This window comes from Sminthopsis crassicaudata, chromosome 1, assembly GCF_048593235.1.
Source record: "Sminthopsis crassicaudata isolate SCR6 chromosome 1, ASM4859323v1, whole genome shotgun sequence".
Classification (NCBI taxonomy): domain Eukaryota; kingdom Metazoa; phylum Chordata; class Mammalia; order Dasyuromorphia; family Dasyuridae; genus Sminthopsis; species Sminthopsis crassicaudata.
In genome coordinates this window covers 683,347,832-683,367,080 of record NC_133617.1, presented here as the reverse complement: position 1 = coordinate 683,367,080, position 19,249 = coordinate 683,347,832, and the positions used below count along the sequence as shown (strand labels likewise).

The 19,249-nt window shown below is 34.6% G+C and overlaps 1 protein-coding gene across 1 annotated transcript in view; it reads right to left on the bottom strand.

The window, feature by feature from the left end:
- The window catches only part of IKZF1 (IKAROS family zinc finger 1), a 131,178-nt gene extending 114,541 nt beyond the window's left edge, over positions 1-16,637 (bottom strand). Inside the window, 1 exon segment of the mRNA XM_074283592.1 lies at positions 16,260-16,637. Coding sequence (XP_074139693.1) covers positions 16,260-16,494 — 235 coding nt within the window. The 5' untranslated portion in view covers positions 16,495-16,637.
- Between the last annotated feature and the right edge of the window lie 2,612 nt (positions 16,638-19,249).

The following is a 19,249-nucleotide window of genomic DNA, read 5'->3' as shown; positions in this document are numbered from 1 at the left end:
CTGCTATCCCTCTGTTGCAATACTTAAGGCTTCATAGAAGGAGATTCAAGCCACCATAAACATCAGGAAAAGAAACACTTAGGGTCAGTAGGAGTGGAAATCAAAGTTTTCACTTGGAGTCCTGGCCTACAAGTTGAAGGTCTCCAGTGCCTATGGTATTTGACATCTGGTGGTAGCTACTTGGATAATACATGCATGACCAGCAGAAGATAATCTCAGTAAAATCTCATGTTTTGTTGACAACTCAAGTAACATTTGAGGGGAAACGGTCCCTTACCAATAAATGCTGAGTCTAATTGTTGGCTATGAGTCCACTTGCTTCTTTGTCACCTATTTCTTTATCACAGATGATTAGATTTAAGGCTGATGGCCTATTTTTAGCAAAAAAACTTCAAACTGGTGGATGTTCTGTTTGGCCTAATTCTCTTGCAATTAGGGAGGTACAAAATGTTCCACATCTTCCCTATTTACCACAATACTTTGTACAGTACAAGACACATAACAAGTCAATAAATATTTGTTGAATGGTTTAAAGGATAAAAATGTTGTTCCTCATTTATTCAGAAGACAGTAGGCCATATGCTTCAGGCAGCATTATCATCTACAGTAGTGATGTATTTGCACCCAATCATTTATCCTTGTTCTCAGTCCAACCTAACAAAAATTATGTTTTTTGTAAAAGAACTGGCTGGAATTCGGGATATAATCTCAGGTGTACACAGAACATAAGCCAGGTGTCAGGGGAATGGGGGTTGGGGAAAGAAAGGCAATGTTAATGCTTGCTTTCAAGTATGCCAGCATACCCAGCTCGTACTCTATGTACACCTACAAGTACAATCTGCAACCATGGAATAGAGCAAAGCTAAATGCTTCATATGGAGAGTTATTAAGTTTTATTAAGCCCACGACTGGCTTCATGATCACAGTACTCCAATTGAGTGAGCCATCCCACCACAGACAAGCTGGAAGAACAAAGCTCATAGTATAATTATAAAAAAACAATCTTTTTAAAGTCTCAAGGAGCTCTGCTTTTTTTAAATGCTCCTCTTAATACTAAATTATAAAGTTGTAGATTAAAATAAAACAGAAGATTCTTCATCTGAAGCTTCTATGCAGCGTTAACATGCTTTCCCTGAGGAGTTCTGAGCTCTTTCCTTCTCTGAAGGAAAAGCTATTTTTGCAAAGCACAGGCTTATTGTAATATATTATCATTTGATCTCAGAATATCACCAATTTAATTGCATCAATGTTGCAGGACAGGACACACCCCACTCATCAAGCTGCTCAATCTCTTACTCCCTCAAAAAAAATCACAACGAAAATCAACAAAAAGAAAATTTCCTAAAGCCCCAATTCATGTCACCTTTATTTCAAATGGCATGTTTCATTCTTCAATATTTATTAAACATCCATATATCAATATGTACAAACTTGCTTCAACACATAATCCAGATAGTGCATTGATGTTTTTGTTTTTTGTTTTAAAAAATGAGGTTTGACCTCATAAGTCCATTTGCTAAGATAACAGTTGGGATGCTTAGACAGAAGCAAGATTGAGTATAATGAACATTACTCTCTTCTCTTCCAGTTGGGCATTCTTTATGTTACAAATGCAGGTCATTTATTATGATATGATTGATAAAAACAAAACAAAACAAAACAAAACAAAAACATGGATGAATCTATGAAAAAACAGAACTGATATTCAAAAAAACAACTAAAGTACTAGCATCAATACTATAGGCTATATTGTATCCACAATGGTAAATACAATCTATGAATATATATATATATATATATATATATATATATATATATATATATATATATATTGCTATTTGGCTTTGAAAAGTAGTTGATAAGCTTGTCTCTGGGAAATCACTACATGTTTATTTTTGTTTCTTATGTAAGTTGAATCCAGCTTGATCTGATGTCACATAGGGAATATATTTTCATTTCCCCTAAATTTTCCCCAAACTCCAAATTTGCATCTTTTTCCTTTTCTTTTTGCTGAAAAAGCAGTAATTAGGGTTCTGATTTGGGTAAAGATAGTGAAAGAAGTGTTCAGGGGGGAAGGAATATAGTTCCTTTAAAGGAAATTCTCATGCTGTAAAAAGATAGTCGATCAGTTGTGACAAATATTTTCTCAACACTTTCTGACTATGTTTAAGCACCTTGTTGGGCACTCTGAGAAAGATTTATAATTTGTTGAATATTATATAGTAGGAGAAGTTAAAAATTATTACAAGTTATTAAGGAGAAACTACAATTCTAAATTCACATGGTTCTGCTAAAAAATACAGAACAGGATTTAAAGGAAAATGCTATCTCAAGAAACTAATGGGACAAAGGAATCCTTTAAATTTCTTTCTTTCTATCTATAGAGAATTTTAACAAAATGGCTTAAATGACAATAAAATTTTAGGAAATTTTGTAAATAATGGGTATTCTTTTATCTTTGATATTTTTAGTCATTACAAACATGTTAAAATGCTTATTATGTATCAGACAATGTTCTACACGCTGGAGATACAAAGAAAGGCAGAAAGAATGTCTGCTGTCTAGAAGTTTATAATCCAATGGTGAGGAGGAATATGAAGCCCTTTATTACTTTTATGAGGTAAGGCAGTAACCCCCACTGTACAAGCAGAAATAGATTCAAAGTTTAGTGATTGATCATAAACCACAGAAACTGTCAATAGAAGACACGTCTCAATTGTGACTGTTTTCTCTTGATTAATTCAGAATAAGCTTGTTTTACTAATCAAATGTTTGAAGTAGAAATACTTCTACTCGTGGTGTTTTTAATTTTACTCATTTAACTGGGAGGCTTTAAGAAAAGGAGAGGGAAGAGGAAGAACAATGAAGAAACAGGAAGAACCATAAATATAAATGAAATGTGAAAATCACTAGAGTCCTAGTGTCAGTGGAATGACCTTTGATAATGATGTCTCACAACATCATTCTAACCCTCTTTTTATTCAGGGTTGCTTTAGATTCAGTAAGGGTTCTGAAAACTTTTTTTTATATTTTATAGAAGACTAGAATTGCGAAGAGCTAGGCATATTCAATATTCCTGAGTATTTTTTTTTTACTCTAAGATCAAAGCCAGGACAGTTTTGCCTTATGTTCTTTTCATCTCCTTGAAAACATCAGTGAGTCAATCAGCTAATCTTTACCTAGAACTTGCTATTTGTTAGGCCCTTTGTCAAGCAGCTAGGATATAAAAATGACAAAAACAAAACAAAACAAGAACAACATTCCCTTCTCTCAAGAAACTCATAACAGACCAAAGAAACTTTATTGGTAGTGAGCATGCGAACCGGTTCAAACTGCATTTCCCTGAAACACCTCCCTAGGAAAGCCAGCCCAATCCCGCTATTGTCAAAACACAACCCCATCCATTGTGTATACATTCATGGGACTGAGAATTTCCTTAGAATGGGACTTGACATTGTCAAAAGCTGAAACTGGAACACAGGACAATGCTTCTTATTACTTTCTTTAGACTTCTGCTTACTTTCTTCTTCAACCATGAATTGCTAATCTTCCTGAAGGAAATCTATTTAAAATATTCACTTTGCAATAATAATAAAATTGTTTTTAACAGAAGGGGACAAAAAAGTTTGAATTGTAGAAGATTTTATATAAGAAATGCACTCTACACTATATCTTGATTTGCTGCTCTCCAGCCCCTGGTACATTGACCCCTATGTCTAGAATGTTTTCTGTCCCTGTATTCTTATATTAAATAGACTTCCCTTCCCCCAAGTTGCTTTTCAGGTTCTTTCAAGAAGTCTTTTCTAATCATTAGCCGGACTTCAAAACACATAAATGATTTCTCCCTATTCTCCAATCTTTTGATGAGGCCTCTCATTTATTTAAATTATATTTTTAACAGTTACCTCTGCATTTAACTTATTGCTCGTTCTTCAAGAGTATTAGCTCACTAAAAGCTTAGTCTATTATTTCATCTTATCAACTAATAAATCAATAAATATTTATTAAACATCTATGTTCCAGGCACCATACTAAATATTGAGAATACAAAAAAAGAGGCCAAGGAAAATCCCTACCCTCAAAGAGCTCACAATCTAATGACTGAAAACTCTAAAAACAATACCTTGCACATAGCAAGCTCAGAGTTTGTTGAAATGAACTAAATTGAAATATAGTTACAATTTTCAAGATAACATAAAGGGTGCTCAATCAAATATTATCCAATAGAGATTCAACCCAGTTGGTTTTAATGACAAATAGAGATCACTTATAATTACTGTATTCATTGTCTGGAAATAGCAATGCTAACAAGAATTAGTTCCAATTTGAGAAGTATTGTTAAGTCAAGACATTTCATAAGGTAGCAAGGCCTAATGTGCAGAACAGAATATTCTTGGAATCAGGAAGACCTGAGTTCGAATCTTAATTTATACATTTATCCTGGGCCAGGTTTTTTATCTCTCTAATTTGAGTTTTGTTGTCCATAAAATGTGGTTAATCCTATTTGTGGTACTTTATGGGGTTGTTGTGGGGATCAAATTAAGAAAGCTTATTTAAAAGCTTTGCAAATCTTAATGCACTATACACATATATTAGTAATAATTATACTTCTTCCACTATCTAGTAATTGATATTTTCCTTTGATATAACTACATTTGAATGAAATTTGGAAAAAAATCTTATAAATCTCATGTTCTGTTAAGCTTCTCTAAGAGGTGCAGACAACATTAACAATATAATCTATTTGTAGTATTTTAGAACCCAGACGTCTTCAATAAAACTTCATTATTTTTGTAACTAAACAAGTTTTTTCTTCTTTATGCTAATGGTAAATATTCTTTCTGCAGATCTCCCATAACATCGTGAATTATATATTTGGGGAAAAAAAAGGTTCTCAGACACTGTGGAGATCCATGGTATCTTGAAAAGAACCTCACATCAGTTTTCCTGATTGACCAAAAGATTCTTGGAACACACAAAACCATATAGTCCTGTTTTATTTCTATTTGTTTTGAATTTTCTGATAGCTTCTAGTTTTCCCATTTTTTACTTTTTTTTTTCAAAGCATTACTAACTAGTAGGATAAACACTGAAAACAAGAAATGAATTGGAAAGTAAGTAATTCTGTTTAATTAGTTAGATTTTCCTTCCAGATTGAAATGAAGTATTGAAAACTGGAAAATGGGTTATTCAGGGGACACAGTTTGTCATTTGGCTTTCTTCTCTGGGGGGCCATACAATTTTTCATTGTCTTTTAAAAAAAATTCTGAGTGTGAAATGATATAATGAAATGATTTGTGCAAAGAAGATCCAAAAGGAATTGTGGAAATCTTCTGGAAATATGGTTCAAAACCATTGTTTAAATGGCTATTTGGTAAAGAAGAAATTGAAAATGACTAAATAGTAACCTGCTTTAAAAAATGAACTCGAGAGAGAGCCCATTTACTCACACAAATAAGTTTCCAGACCAGAAATGATAGCATTAAATTCCAATGATCTTGTGACGAAGAGAGCCATATACATCCAGAGATAACTGTGGGAACTGAATGTTGATCACAACATAACATTCTCACTCTTTTTGTTGTTGTTTGCTTACATTTTGTTTTCTTACTTTTTACTTTTCTTTTTGATCTGATTTTTCTTGTGCATCAAGAGAATTGTATAAATATATTTGCACATATTGAATTTAACATATATTTTAACATGTATAACATAAATTGCTTGTCATCTAGGGGAGGAGGTAGGGAGAAGGAAGGGAAAATCTGAAAACACAAGGTTATGCAAAGGTCAATATTGAAAAATTATCCGTGCATATGTATTGAAAATAAAAAGCTTTAAAAAAACAAATGATGGCATTAAAAATTTTTACAAAATGGTTTCATTAGGACAGTGAGTAGCATGACATTACATAGACTGCTGAATTTTCCATGTTTGATACTGGATGTTTAACACTGAACCTCACTGAATCTGTTTCCCCCTCTGGAATATGGCAATAACAATACCTGGATTATTTTACTGGTCTGTGGTGGGGATTATTAACTGCAGCTGGCAAAGCACTTTGAAAGCGAAAATTTTATTAAAATGACAATGATTTTAATGGTCCTACACCTCTTCAAAATCCTTCTAGATAACTGGCGTTCATTACCTTGAGCATTCTTTTATTCAGCAATAAATGATAAATTCTTGGTAATTTCCCCCAAATTCAAATCAGTTTTCTACCCTTCTGTCAATCATTTTAATCAAAGTAGAAATTCTTTCCTTTCTTGTTTTCATAATGAATTTAAAAGGAGCTATACACATGCACAAGAGTTATAAAATACACCTCGAAAAGAAGGCCAAATGACCAGGAGAAGGCAGGTGGATTAAGATAAACCCTTCCAAACACTTTCTTGCCAAATAAATGGTGATTTATATAGATAACCACTAAAACAAAACGAATACATGCATTGGAATACCTTTATTAAGCTACATAAAAAGAAGCCCTCACTGGGAAATATTTCCACAGATATATAATTTCCAAGTCTTTTTTTAAAAAAGAGATACTAAACAACATTCACAAAAGCATTGTACCCTACAAAGTAATATGCTAGCACAAAGAATACATTATTTTTTTCTTTCTTTGTAGCAGAGATGTCATAATATAAAGGGATTTTTACATGAAACTAGAATCTACAAAATGAAAAAAGTACACAGGTTCAGAAAATATAAATAAAGCATATAATTATTATTATATCTTTTTCATAGGCATGTTAAAGACCTGTTAAAATTTTAAGAAACTGTTTCTGAAAAATTCTTTAAAAAAAAACAATTTTACTGATTTATATAGATAGGATGAATTTTGTCACATTCTTTTGGAAGCATTATTTTTAAAATTAAATCTGGGAAAGTTACAATTTCATCCTTTCATACACATACATTTACTTTTAAAAATCTATATATCAGTATTCATTTTTCAGTATCAATAAAGCTACTGAGTACCCATTTGATCCATTGTATTAGGAGATGTAAGATTTATATAATGTGATTAGACATTGTTCCTGATTTCTAGTTTACAATTAGTGGTGAGTTACTAAATAGAAGTGAGTCTCAATGTAATGTGATCAACTAATTGCTATAGAGATCAGATATAATTCATGCTCTCCACAATCTTTGTGGAAGAGATGAGTCCAGATTAATGATTTCATCCAGTGGGGACCTTTAGGTGTGGAAACTCTTTGTACTTATATAGATCCATAGATCTTTAACTTACAGTGTTGTGAGAATTGCACCAAGAAGTTAAGCAACTTGTTCATGATTACCCAGCTAGTATTTATCAGAGACAGGACTTCAATCTAGGTCTTTTTGATTCCAAGATTGGTGATATGCTTACATATATCATAGTGCCTCGTGTCCCCTAAAATATTATAAAAATAGAAGCTAGATTTAGCTTGATGGCACAGTAGATGGAGCACCAGCCTTGAAGTCAGAAGGACCTGAATTCAAATCTGAGCTCAGACACTTAATACTCATTAGCTATATGACTGGGTAAGTCACATAACCCCAATTGCCTCACCAGAAAAAAAAAAGAAAGAAAGAAAAGAAGCTAAATACAGCAGAGCTTGGGATAACAACATTATAAATTAATAAACTTAGACCTTTATAGTCGGACAGGGTTTTTGAGGTGGTCCAACCTAATCTTCATTTTATATACCAAAAAAATGAGACAAATTAAGTGTTTTGTTCAAAATTTTCAGTGTGATAAAGTTGTGACTAGAAACAATTTTTCATAACCCTAAGTCCTATCTACTTTTTACTAAAAACACTATACAGTATTATTCACTTTCCAGCTATCCATGGGAGCCTCTGACCTCTTTTCCTAGTTTCTTAGCTAAATGCAATTAGAGTTGACATGAAGTAGATTTAGATGGGTTGATTTCCTGTGATTGAGTGCATGTGAGTCTGAATGAAGTTAAAGCTACCAAAAAATAATATTAGGATTCTCCATTATTTTATATCATCCTCCCTTCCACTGGTATGAACAATGTAAGGTTGACTGTAACATAATAGTATGAGCAACTAGAAACATATTCAATATGTCTGATACATATATAAGTTTGGAAGTTATGGAACAAAGTGGGAGTTGGGGGAGAGATTAGGAACCAAAGTACTTTCTAGAGGAACCAAATATCGAGATGAGTTTCATTTACAAAATCTGTAAGTTATGAACTATATGGGCTACCTTTTTAATTTAATGAAGACAGAAACAATTTTTGACTACATTCGTGTTTTACAAATGGTTTTTATTCTGTAAATTAGTGCTACAAAGATTGGATTACTTCAATCACATTTTAATAGGGTTCTTCAAAAATTTAATTTGAACTTCTAAACTTTGAAAGGATCAAATTAATGAAGGGAATCTTAAATTATGTTTTTTAACAAAGAAAGGTGAAGTAAAGATTTGGCTACTAAAGAGTTAATGTGACTCTTCTATTATAATAATAATAACAACAACAATAACAATTTGGAAAAGGAAATCATAAACTATTCCAGTATCTTTGCCAACAAAACCCCAAATGGGGTCACAAAGAGTTGGCCCTGACTGAAAAGATTGTACAACAATAACTAGAATTTGTATAACATTTTAAATTTTGCAAATCACTTCATAAATATTGCTTTTATTTTATCATTATAATAACTCTATTGTTATTCCTATTTTATACCTTTAGAAACTGAGATAGATACTAAATAACTTGCCCAAAGTCACAGTGCTAATAAGTAAATCTGAATTTGTTAGTGATTTCAGGCCCAGCACTCATCTATTGCACCAACCAGATGCCCTGGAGTCAAAGAATCTAAAATAGACAAAAAGTGTCCACTGTTTACCTTCTCAAATTAGCTATCTAATTCCAAATCCTAACTTCTTTTCTCTTTATGGGAAAACAGCAAAACAATTAGAATATTTCAAAGACAGATACACTAATGGAACTCTGGGAACAAAGAATTTTTATTTTTACTGATATTCCTCACAAGACTGAGTTCAAGGAGATGTTCATCCTCCCATTTCTGGTTCTTGTAAAAGTTAGAGTTAAAGAGACTGAAGACTTGGCTGGAATTAGAATCTGTCAGATTTGACTATTTAGGATCTTGCTGCTCTAAACTTCCCTAAAAATGACTGTGTATGTTCTTATAGGAGCGAGGTTCCAGTTTTTAGTAATGATTGGAATAACTGGGATCTTTTCATTTAGCCACTTGAAACTTTTCTTTTTCTATCAAAGAGCACAAAACAAGAAAGCACCTTTTCCCCTAATCTTACAAATGGATTACTTTACATCCACTAAATAATTTTAAATCATTAATTTGCAATGTCAGATTTTCAATTTCTCTAGCACAGCAAAACATTTTTTATAAAAAAAATGATATGCTTTGTTAATATGTGTGATCAAATCACATCTGATTCAGGTAAACATTATGTTATACAACTTCATGCTGAATGGGGAAAGCACTTGCAGAAAAGTACCAGAAATTTCCAAGCCAGTTTAATAAGAAAATAGCAATTAAGTATTCAATCTCTCAACAAGCCAGGGATGATTAACTTTATTATTATAAAAAGTGGATTTCACAATTTTTATCAATGTGTTTCTACTTTGAGACTCTTTTAATTCCACTTTAATTTCCTCCCCATCACAGAACTCACCACGAATACCAAGGAAAAGGTCACTTGTTTAGTCTAAAAGTAGGGAATCACACTAGGGGATGGCTGCCTCTCTCTAGTTTCCATTAAAAGCACTGGAGGGAATTTTAGAGTGCTTCAGAAGTAAGTTTAAGAAAGATCAATTCCTCATTTTCATTTCTCCTAAAGATTTCTGAATTCAACATTTTTCCATTAAGTTTCAAGAGGTGCTGTCTTTTATACTCAGTTTTTACTCTTTCAGTTTTGCCTTTTGAAAAAGTAGTTTTAAGTACAAGAGTTATCAACCAAACAAATTAGCCAAAACTAAATCAAAATTCTTATCAAATCCTTGTTTTTATAAGGAATGTACTGCTGTAATTGAAATGATTAGTTTATTTTTCCAGCATCCCAAAATGAGAGCATGCCCTAAATCCACATCCCCAAGTCACTTTCTCTAAATGGGACCAATGAGATATTTCAATACTACAAAGATTAAACTTTACTTTGTTGAATTCTTGGTGATTTCAATATACACTATGAAAGTATCAAGGACAACCAGGAAAAAAACTGAACTATTTCAGACCATGTGCCACATTGTACTTTTATAAGTGACTGATTTCCTACATTTAAGACTCTGATTATATATTATGATTAGCATTGACTTTCATGAAATTAAAAAGAGAGACTACAAATTGTCAGATTTCCCTTTAGAAAGTGAATGTATCCCTAAAGAAAAATGAACCTTTGCACACTTGAATGAGGAACAATGAAGAATGGACTTTTCCTTAATGAGGGCCTCACTTTGGCAATTCATTAAACTCTCCAACTCTGAAAACCTGTGGCCACCTTTCCATTAGGTATCAGAAGGTGGGGCAAGGGGACAACCCAGAAGGCACCACATGAAACTGAAATATAATGATATACTCCATCATGCTAAAGCTACGCCTCTACGAAATTGAATCTACTGACACGAGGCAGACATGGGCAAATGAAGACACTCAGTGAGCAAAGAGACCCCATTCCTAGAATGTTATACCAAGAAAAAAAACAAAAGGAGTATTTACCATAGCAAAGAAACAGTGCTGCACTCACCAGTGAAATGTGCACCTATCAGAAGTCAGGGTGAATTGTATTTCTCTCATGACTGCAGATCTTCAAAGATTTAGTAATGGAGACAAATCTACGATGCACATTCAAACCCATCACTAACATATCTCTCAGAGAGGTGAACAGCATTAGACAGAGCCTGCCAGAGACACCCTCCTCAAGTTTCCACTGATGTCTTCACATTCAGCTGGGGTACAGAACAGTGTGGACCAATTTACCATATATTAATAGCTTACACTTGTAAAAAAGGTGGCTGCTTTTTGGAACACTGATAGGACAAGACCATTCCTTCTAACCCCTAACCACAGTGGGTTCAAAAAACTGTTTGGATTCTGATTTGTTGGACCGGAGAGCCAACTGAAGAAAAGGTGGCTGCTTTTGGGAACACTGATAGGACAAGACCTTTCCTTCTGTCCCCTAAGCACAGTAGATTTAAAAAACTATTTAGACTTTGATTTGTTGGACCTTAGAGTCAAATATTTTCATCCAAGGAAGCTTCAGGGTCAAAAACAAATTAGAAATGATAGTAAAAGAAAGAAATGATAAGCCCCTGTCTACTCCATGCATAAATAAAATGGATAAATTTCAGATTTAGGTTTTTAACTTTTCTAAGACATGATTTATGATACCATTTCATTGATGTGACCCAAAAAGAGATTGCCAGCCATTTAAAACATTTTTTTAAAAAGTGGATTGAAAAGTACTTACTTTAATGGCCAGTTATAGGATATGCCCATTTGTTTCCCTTAGATCTTCACTTAAAATGGGCATAGAATTCTAGATTATTTCCACTCACGTATTTCATTTAGAATAAATAATACTTCACTGCAAATAGTTAAATTTCCTGTGTCTTATACCTGCCAAATACCAATCCAAAAGATGATGAATTTCAAATATTATATAAAATAAATTATATAGTACACATTGACAATCAAAAGTTTTTTGTAAGAAACTTATTCCCATTTTACAGAAGAGTAAGCAAAGTTGAGAAGTGATTGTTTTTTGAAGAGAAGTCCCAATATTGCTGAATTTACTTGTACAAACCTGTATACACACACACACACACACACACACACACACACACACACACACACACACACACTAACAACAAAAATCAAGTCAATTAACAAAATAGTGAAACTAATGTTTTGATAACCTAAGTCAATGATAGGAATCTGGGCTCTCATCTAGCTTCCTGAGTTTCACAGTTTAGTTTTTACATATACTATGTATAACTTATCTTTTGCATAATTTAGAAATACTATTGACCAGAAATCCTAATATTTTTAAAAAATGATTGCCTGTTTCTTTTTTTAGACACAAAGTTCTGGAAACATTTCCACTATTCTCTACAACATACTAACAAATCAGAGTTTTAAGTCCAAAGATTTAAAAACAAACTTATTACTACCCCTTACTTGGGCTATCTGTGCCTTAAGTTTCTATCTATAAAGTGGCATGATCACAAAGTCATGTTACACAAATAACAACTAATTTAAAAAATAACTGTAAAACTCTTATGAAGATATAAAGTTTTTGCATATTCTAAAAAAAAACAGGCATAGCACCCCAGAACAGGTCTGTGATACAAATCTTTTCAATGATGTATTGGAAACAGGTTAGAATTCGATAAAATGCTTTCATTTTTTTCTTTCAGAGGAAATGTGCCATAACAACATGGGCCTAAGACTGATTAAATGTGGCTCCTTTGTGATTTGGGTTCATATGCATCAATTTTATTTAGAATTTAAGCAACAGAGACAGTGCTTACTTCTTCAAAATAAGTAAAATCACAGCGGGAAGGAAAAGTCAAGAATGCCATTTAAAACTACGTTCTTTTGGGGAGTTTTTGTGGTAAAAAAGCAGTTATTACCTGATGAATACACAATATCCATCAGACACTTGACGAATGTAATAGTTCTGAGTTAATTTTTTTTGCTTTTAAATTTACTATGCACTTTTCATATATTAAATATTTTCAATAACTCACTTTTTTTCTTAGAAATATATTTGCCTTGAAGAAGTTTTTTTTTAAAGATTGTCAACTTAGATTTAACTATAACTCCATTTCTTAACAGAAGGTATGTTAAAACATCATCCATTTTTGGTGCCTACTTAACAAACTAATCTCAATATTTTCCCTTTCTACTTCAACTGACAGTTGAAAAAATATATCATATTATTTATATTAGGGAGGTGATATGACAAATACTTCATCCAAATCAAGAAAAATTAAAACTCCCCACAAACAAAAAATATATATGGTTAATAACACCTGTAATCCACAAAGCAAAGATTTTAAATGTATGCAATTATTGAGTTAATAAAAAAAAGCTGCTCTGTTCAGAATCACTATTAATTAAGCTTCTTTTTAATCAAATCACAAATGTTAGTTTTGCTTTCTTGAAGACTGAAATGTTTAGGTAGGTCAGCCTGGTTTTACAGCTTCTTTTCAAGAAATTTCTCAAAGGGTAAAACTGTTACCTTGTCTAGTGAACTTGATTTTATCCTATGAAATAATGATAACTGTTAGTCATTAACAAGAATTACCCAATAACTCTTTAGATTTGGAGATATGCATTATAGTATTCATCAAATATTGGAGGGAAATTGATGACTGAACTTTAGTCTGCTACAAAATAGGTAGTAAAAGTTTCTAAATTGTCCTTTCTTTATGTACTTCAACCATCACCTTGGAATGAGAGGGGAAGAATAGAGGAGTATTTGATTGATTTAAAATGTTAAAACTTGGTAGATTTCACTTTAAAATTATCTGTGTCAAAACTCATTCATTATTTGCATTTTTTTTTCAAAAAAGGGGGGGTATATGTGTTCCTTTGAAATATATATATATAATACTCTACAGTGAGTCATATGTGTATGTATGTCTGTATGGATTTCATCCTTTGTTCAAATATAGTCTTTTATTTATGTCAAAATATCACATAATGGATTTTATATTACAAATAGTTTAATGTAAAAAAAAACTTAGTGGAACAAACAGTACTGTTCCAAAAACATCTGGAATTTCTGCGTTCTCACTTCAAGGAGACTACAAAATTCTTATAAAAGAATTTGGGCTCATCCTTTAATTGAGCTCTTTTTTCCTATGGGAAGTATGCCCGATTGTCTTTATATCCGAGTTTGCTTAATAAAGAAGCAAAAATCAGGAAGAAAGGGTACCTTCCCTTTAAGGTGTTATTTATATTTTTTGAATAAGATGATACATGTGAGTTAAAACATATTGATCACCAGAAAATTTGCCATGTACTTTTTATATATTAAATATTTTCAATAACACTTTTTTTTCTTAGTAGATGTTTATTTGCCTATGAGAGAAAGTTTTTTTTTTTTTTAAGGTTATCAACTTAGATTTAACTGTAACTGACAAAAACCACAAAAATGATCATAACAATGGTCAATGTAGAAATGGTGTGCAGTATATACTCATTTAATGCTACTCACACATATCCTATTACAGAGAAGAAAATGGAACTGATAATGTCACTTTTATTGGATATCCACACTTGTTTATATCCCCAGGAAAACCGTTACCTGTGTATAATGCAAACATCATAATCCATACCCCCTAAAATTGGAAGCAAGTATCATATCCACACAGGATTCCTCACAAATTTTCTGGGGAACTTCTTTTTCAAAATCCAGCAAATAATATTTCAAGTATTGGTTTTCTTATTTGCATAAACATAAATGCACACAAACAATATGGACATATACATATACACAGATGGTAGTTAGTCCCAAATTATCAAAGAGAAAATGCCATAGGTAACTTTAGAAAAAACTTTGATAATTCCTTTTACAGGGCTTGGTCTGCCCATCTGTAATCATTTTAAAGGATTATCAAAATGTCTCCTCCTCAAAAAAATAATAAAAGAAACTCGTTTTTATAAATGCTAGGGTAGATGGGAGGCACCTCTCTTACCCTCCTCCTTATCCCCCCTCTTTTTCTTTCTTTCTTTCTTTTTTTTTTTTTTAAGAAAAGAAAAGCATTTCTTTATATAGGATTTAGATCCTGCACCACCTTCTTCATGCTAACTGCGCTCTGTTCTGCTCTAGCCAGCAGTCTTTCAACTGGCAGCTTGCGCCTACAGGAGCATCTGCCTCCCAGCTAAAAACAACTCCCGTACTGGCTTTCACAAATGCGAACGCTCTTACTTTACAACATACCTTAGTCTATTCAGTCAGTTAATATTTTCTTTACAAATCATCCCAGCCTTTCCTCATTAGCTACACGAATCCTTCCCCTTCCCTGTAAATGAGAATGGGGAAACTTATCTATGAGCTTCTTCTTAACAGAACTTGGGAGCGCTACAAGAGACTGACTAGATATACGTTATTTCCTCCCCTTCCAGATCATAGATATCTTTATTTTGTTCATTTTATTTTTGCCTCCATTTCCCCGAGACTATGAATTTACTTCCTATAGGTTAACTTCACTCTTGGAACTTTCAAGAATTCTTCTCCCCCCCCCCCTTTTTTTCCTGGCCTGTCCCTGGTGCTGCCCAAGTTTCTTTTCTGCTTGGGATAAACTTCTCTAAAGCTGCAAGTAGAATAAAAGGGACTGTCTGGAGTAGCAATATCTACTTGCCATAATGACCTGCTTACTTAGACTTTGTAATCTTTCCAGCTTTCTTTCACAATGACTTCCTGAAATTGCTCAGCTCTCATTGTTCCCTATTTCTTCCCCCCCCCCCCCTTTTTTTTTTTCCTCTTTATCTCTCTCCTGCGCACTTTGCTGGGACTGGATTGCACATCAAGCAGCGTGTCTGGCTCAAGCCCTTTAGTGAGCACCCTTCAAAGAAAGTCAATTCAACCCGAGGCAGAAAGAAGACCATCCTCAGAGCCTCCCTTTTCCCCTCCTACCCCCCACGGCTCCCGCAAGATTACTAAGCCTCTCAAAACTTGTCCTGCAAATGCAAAGGAATTCAAGTGAATAGTTAGCGCACTTCGGCTCAGCTCTCTGAAAAAGTTACAAACTTTCATGTTGCAAACAGTTCCTCTTCCCTTTATTCTTATTTCTCCATGCAGTTCTCCTAGTGCCTGCTTGTAACACCCGTGCCCTCATCCCCGGCTCAGAGTTTCCAAATGTCTTAAAAAAATAGAAACCGTGATGTGCTGTAGAAGACATCAGTTGATCCCTCCTCGTCCCCCCAAGCACGCACACACGCACCCTCCTTCGTCTCCTAACCCCAGTTATGTCCTAAACTGAAGCCAGATCCCCAAACTAGTAAGGGACAAAACAACAATAACAAGAAAACTTTTCTGCAGCGCGAGCGCGCAAACAGGTGTTTTTTCCCCACCCCACCAAACCAAAAAAAAAAAAAAAAAAGAAAAAGAAAAAGAAAAAAAAGAAAAAAGAAAAAGAAAAAAAAAAGAAAGAAAAGAAAAAAAAGAGAGAGGGGAAAACAAAACCCAATTAATGACACATGATAAAAGGAGCTCTACAAAAGAGAGCGCTGCCCAGGAGAGTGGCACTGACCCTGGCCGCCGAGCGCCTGCCTGCGGGGGAGGCTCCGGAAGCGGCGGCGGCGGCAGCGGCGGCGGCGGCGGCGGCGCTGCGCGGAGTACGGTACCTGCTTTGGCCGGGGCTGGCAGAAGACAGCTCTCCCAGTCCTCTCCAGCTCCATGTGCTGCTGCTCCACCTCGCAGCAGAGCCGCGGCGGCAGGAGGCAGCTCCGCTCTCGGTCCCTCCCCTCTCCACTCCACTTCCTCATTCCAGTGCAACATCACTGCAGCCCGCGGCCAGCTCCAGGCATTTCGCCACTGCTACTATCCTGCGCCTCTCTGCCTTCATTTAAGGACTAGGCAGGAGGCGACGGCGGTGGCGGCGGCGGCAGCAGCAGCCAGCCCTGGAGGTAGCAGGCTCAGTGATGCTGTCAGAGGACGGCACACCCCTTTCTGCACCGCTGGGCCTGGACATTAGAAAATTGCACGGGCATTCTTTGAGCCCCAATTCTTAACCCTTGGGGTCCCACAGCATCCTCCACTTGGGGACTTCCCTCTGGGCGTGTGGGGTGTGTGCCCACGAGTAGAAAGTCGGGATGTCAATTGTGCGCTTACACCATCTATATGGTGTGTGCTTATGCATGTACACTTTTTTGGAGAGAGATTAATATCGTCACTTGATTGTGCACTCATACCTGTGCCTGTTTACTAGGAAGTAACAGGTGGAATAAAGACAGACTCTTTAGTTATTTTCCCATATTTTAGCAGCAGTCCAATATGCTGAATTTCCCCTCTGAGCTAAACAGGGTTCAATTGACAGGTCTTTTCTTCTCAGTTCTGCCTGAGGCCTCAGGGTTCAAGTGATGAGCAGAGGTTTACATAGCTGGGGGTGTGGAAAAGTGTGTGTGAAAGCCACATGTGTATGGAAGATTCCTTACAACCAATGGAATATCACATTTCTCGTTTCCCTCCCACCACTAAGGTAGAAATGAGGGATCCTTCCCCCTTCTCTTTCCTTATACTTGATGCTCAACTTATAATCAACCCTCCCGGAAAGATTGAACTCATTAATAGGTTATGCAGACAGCCAACTACGTAATCTGATCGAGCATCCAGTGACCCACTGGCCCCTCAAAGTACACTCGCGGTGCCTGAAATTCCCACTATCACTCCATTGAATTGAAGCATTTAGACTCTAGAAAAATCTATTCAAATGCAAGAATGTTACTTGCAAGCTTTTTTCTAAGTAAAGCTCAAGGAGGAATAATCTAGCACACAGGAAACCCCCAAAAGAATGGGACATGGAACAAGTAACTTTTGATCCACGTGAAGTAGGAGACAGACAAGTCCCATTGTAGAGCGCTGTCTAGGGAGGTGCTTCAGCCTCTAAGGCACAACCCAGAGAAGCGCTAGTGCAGGTGGGGGAAGTGGTTTGAAGACCTTAAGTTAGAAAATGTTGCTTTTTGGCATGTTCTTCCATCTATTATAAGGAATAACCAGAACTTAGAATGATTTCCTTGAGAATCCCTTTCACTAGTTAGTTAGCTCCCTCCCTACTCATCCACTGCCTTGTATGGAACATCATAGTCTAGAAGTGTAGTATAGAAGAAAGAACCTTAGAGATTATGTAGTACAATCCCATCATTTAGGGTGAATAAACTGAAGTCATATAATTTAAGTGCTCTTAATGCTAGTAAGTAACCGTGGGAGAATTCACACCTAGGTATACATATACAAGCACCATTATGCTACTTCTTATTTTGAGAAATTCCCAGGCAGTAGTGGGAGGTTTCAAAGTATGTTTGTTGTTCTGAAAATACTAAACACTGGTTTCTCCCCTCCAACCATTTATAGATAACGGAGGAGAGGAGATATCCAGCCAGGTCCTAGCTCTCTCCAAAGGTGTCGGTTACCAAATAATAACTCAAATTCCTTTAGACTTCTAAGGTTTACAAAACACTTCCCTCAGAATAACCTTTTAAAGTTGCTTCAAGTATTGTTATCCCCATTAATAGATGAGAAAACTGAGGTTGGGAGAATTAGTTTGAACAGGCTCACATATCTAGGGAGTATGTGAGATAAAATTCAAACCCTGGTCTCCTGATCATAAATCCCACTCATATTCTATCTGTTACACACATGCTAATTGTCTGATGCTCTAGTGACTCAGATCCACTGCAACTATTGGAAAAATAACTCAGAAATGTGTGTGCTACTTGGAGTGGGCAAATATATTTTCATTACCATTCAAGGACTTTATTAACAAAAGATTTCAAGTGGTAGCTAGATGACTCCAACTTTTTCCTACTAGTATTCAAATAGAGTGAACCAAATTTTCCAAACTCAAAAATCCTATTGTATGAAGATATGTTGAAATTAACTTTTCTGGCAGTTTTGAAGCTATACAGAGGTAGTCAGGGAAGCAAGATAATTTCAAATGAAGTGATTACTATAGATAATTTTACACAAACATTTTACTGTTGAATTGAGAATCAATTTGTGAAAAAACAACATGATTTTTTCCTTTTTATAGGAAAAAACAAATTTTGGGGGAAATTAAAAATTATGAACTGATAATTTTTGATCATCTTGTACATATCAAAAAACACTTTATTTGTGATTTCAAATTTTTTAATGGGATGATGTCCATAAAAAGAAATATGTTTGAGGAAAAAAATGAATGTGAAAAGAATGATTTGTTCAGATAATAATGAAGATTTTAAAATTTCAGCTTTTAAAATACTTTCCATAAATGAAAATATAAATCATTGAATCTTTTGGAATCCAGCATCTTTTAGTTTTTCTTACTTTATGAGAAATAGCAAAATTTTAGGAAGAGAAAGAATCTTAAACATTAAAGTAAAACATAGTGATTTGTTATCTTTTTTGGACTTAGAATCATCCAGGTAAGAAAATAGGGAAAATCCCTTAGAACTTACTAGTGACCACTTTGGCTATGTAGAACTTTGTTTAATCATTCTAATTTCTAAATTCTCAACAGTTTCTGCTTCTGATGCTTCATCT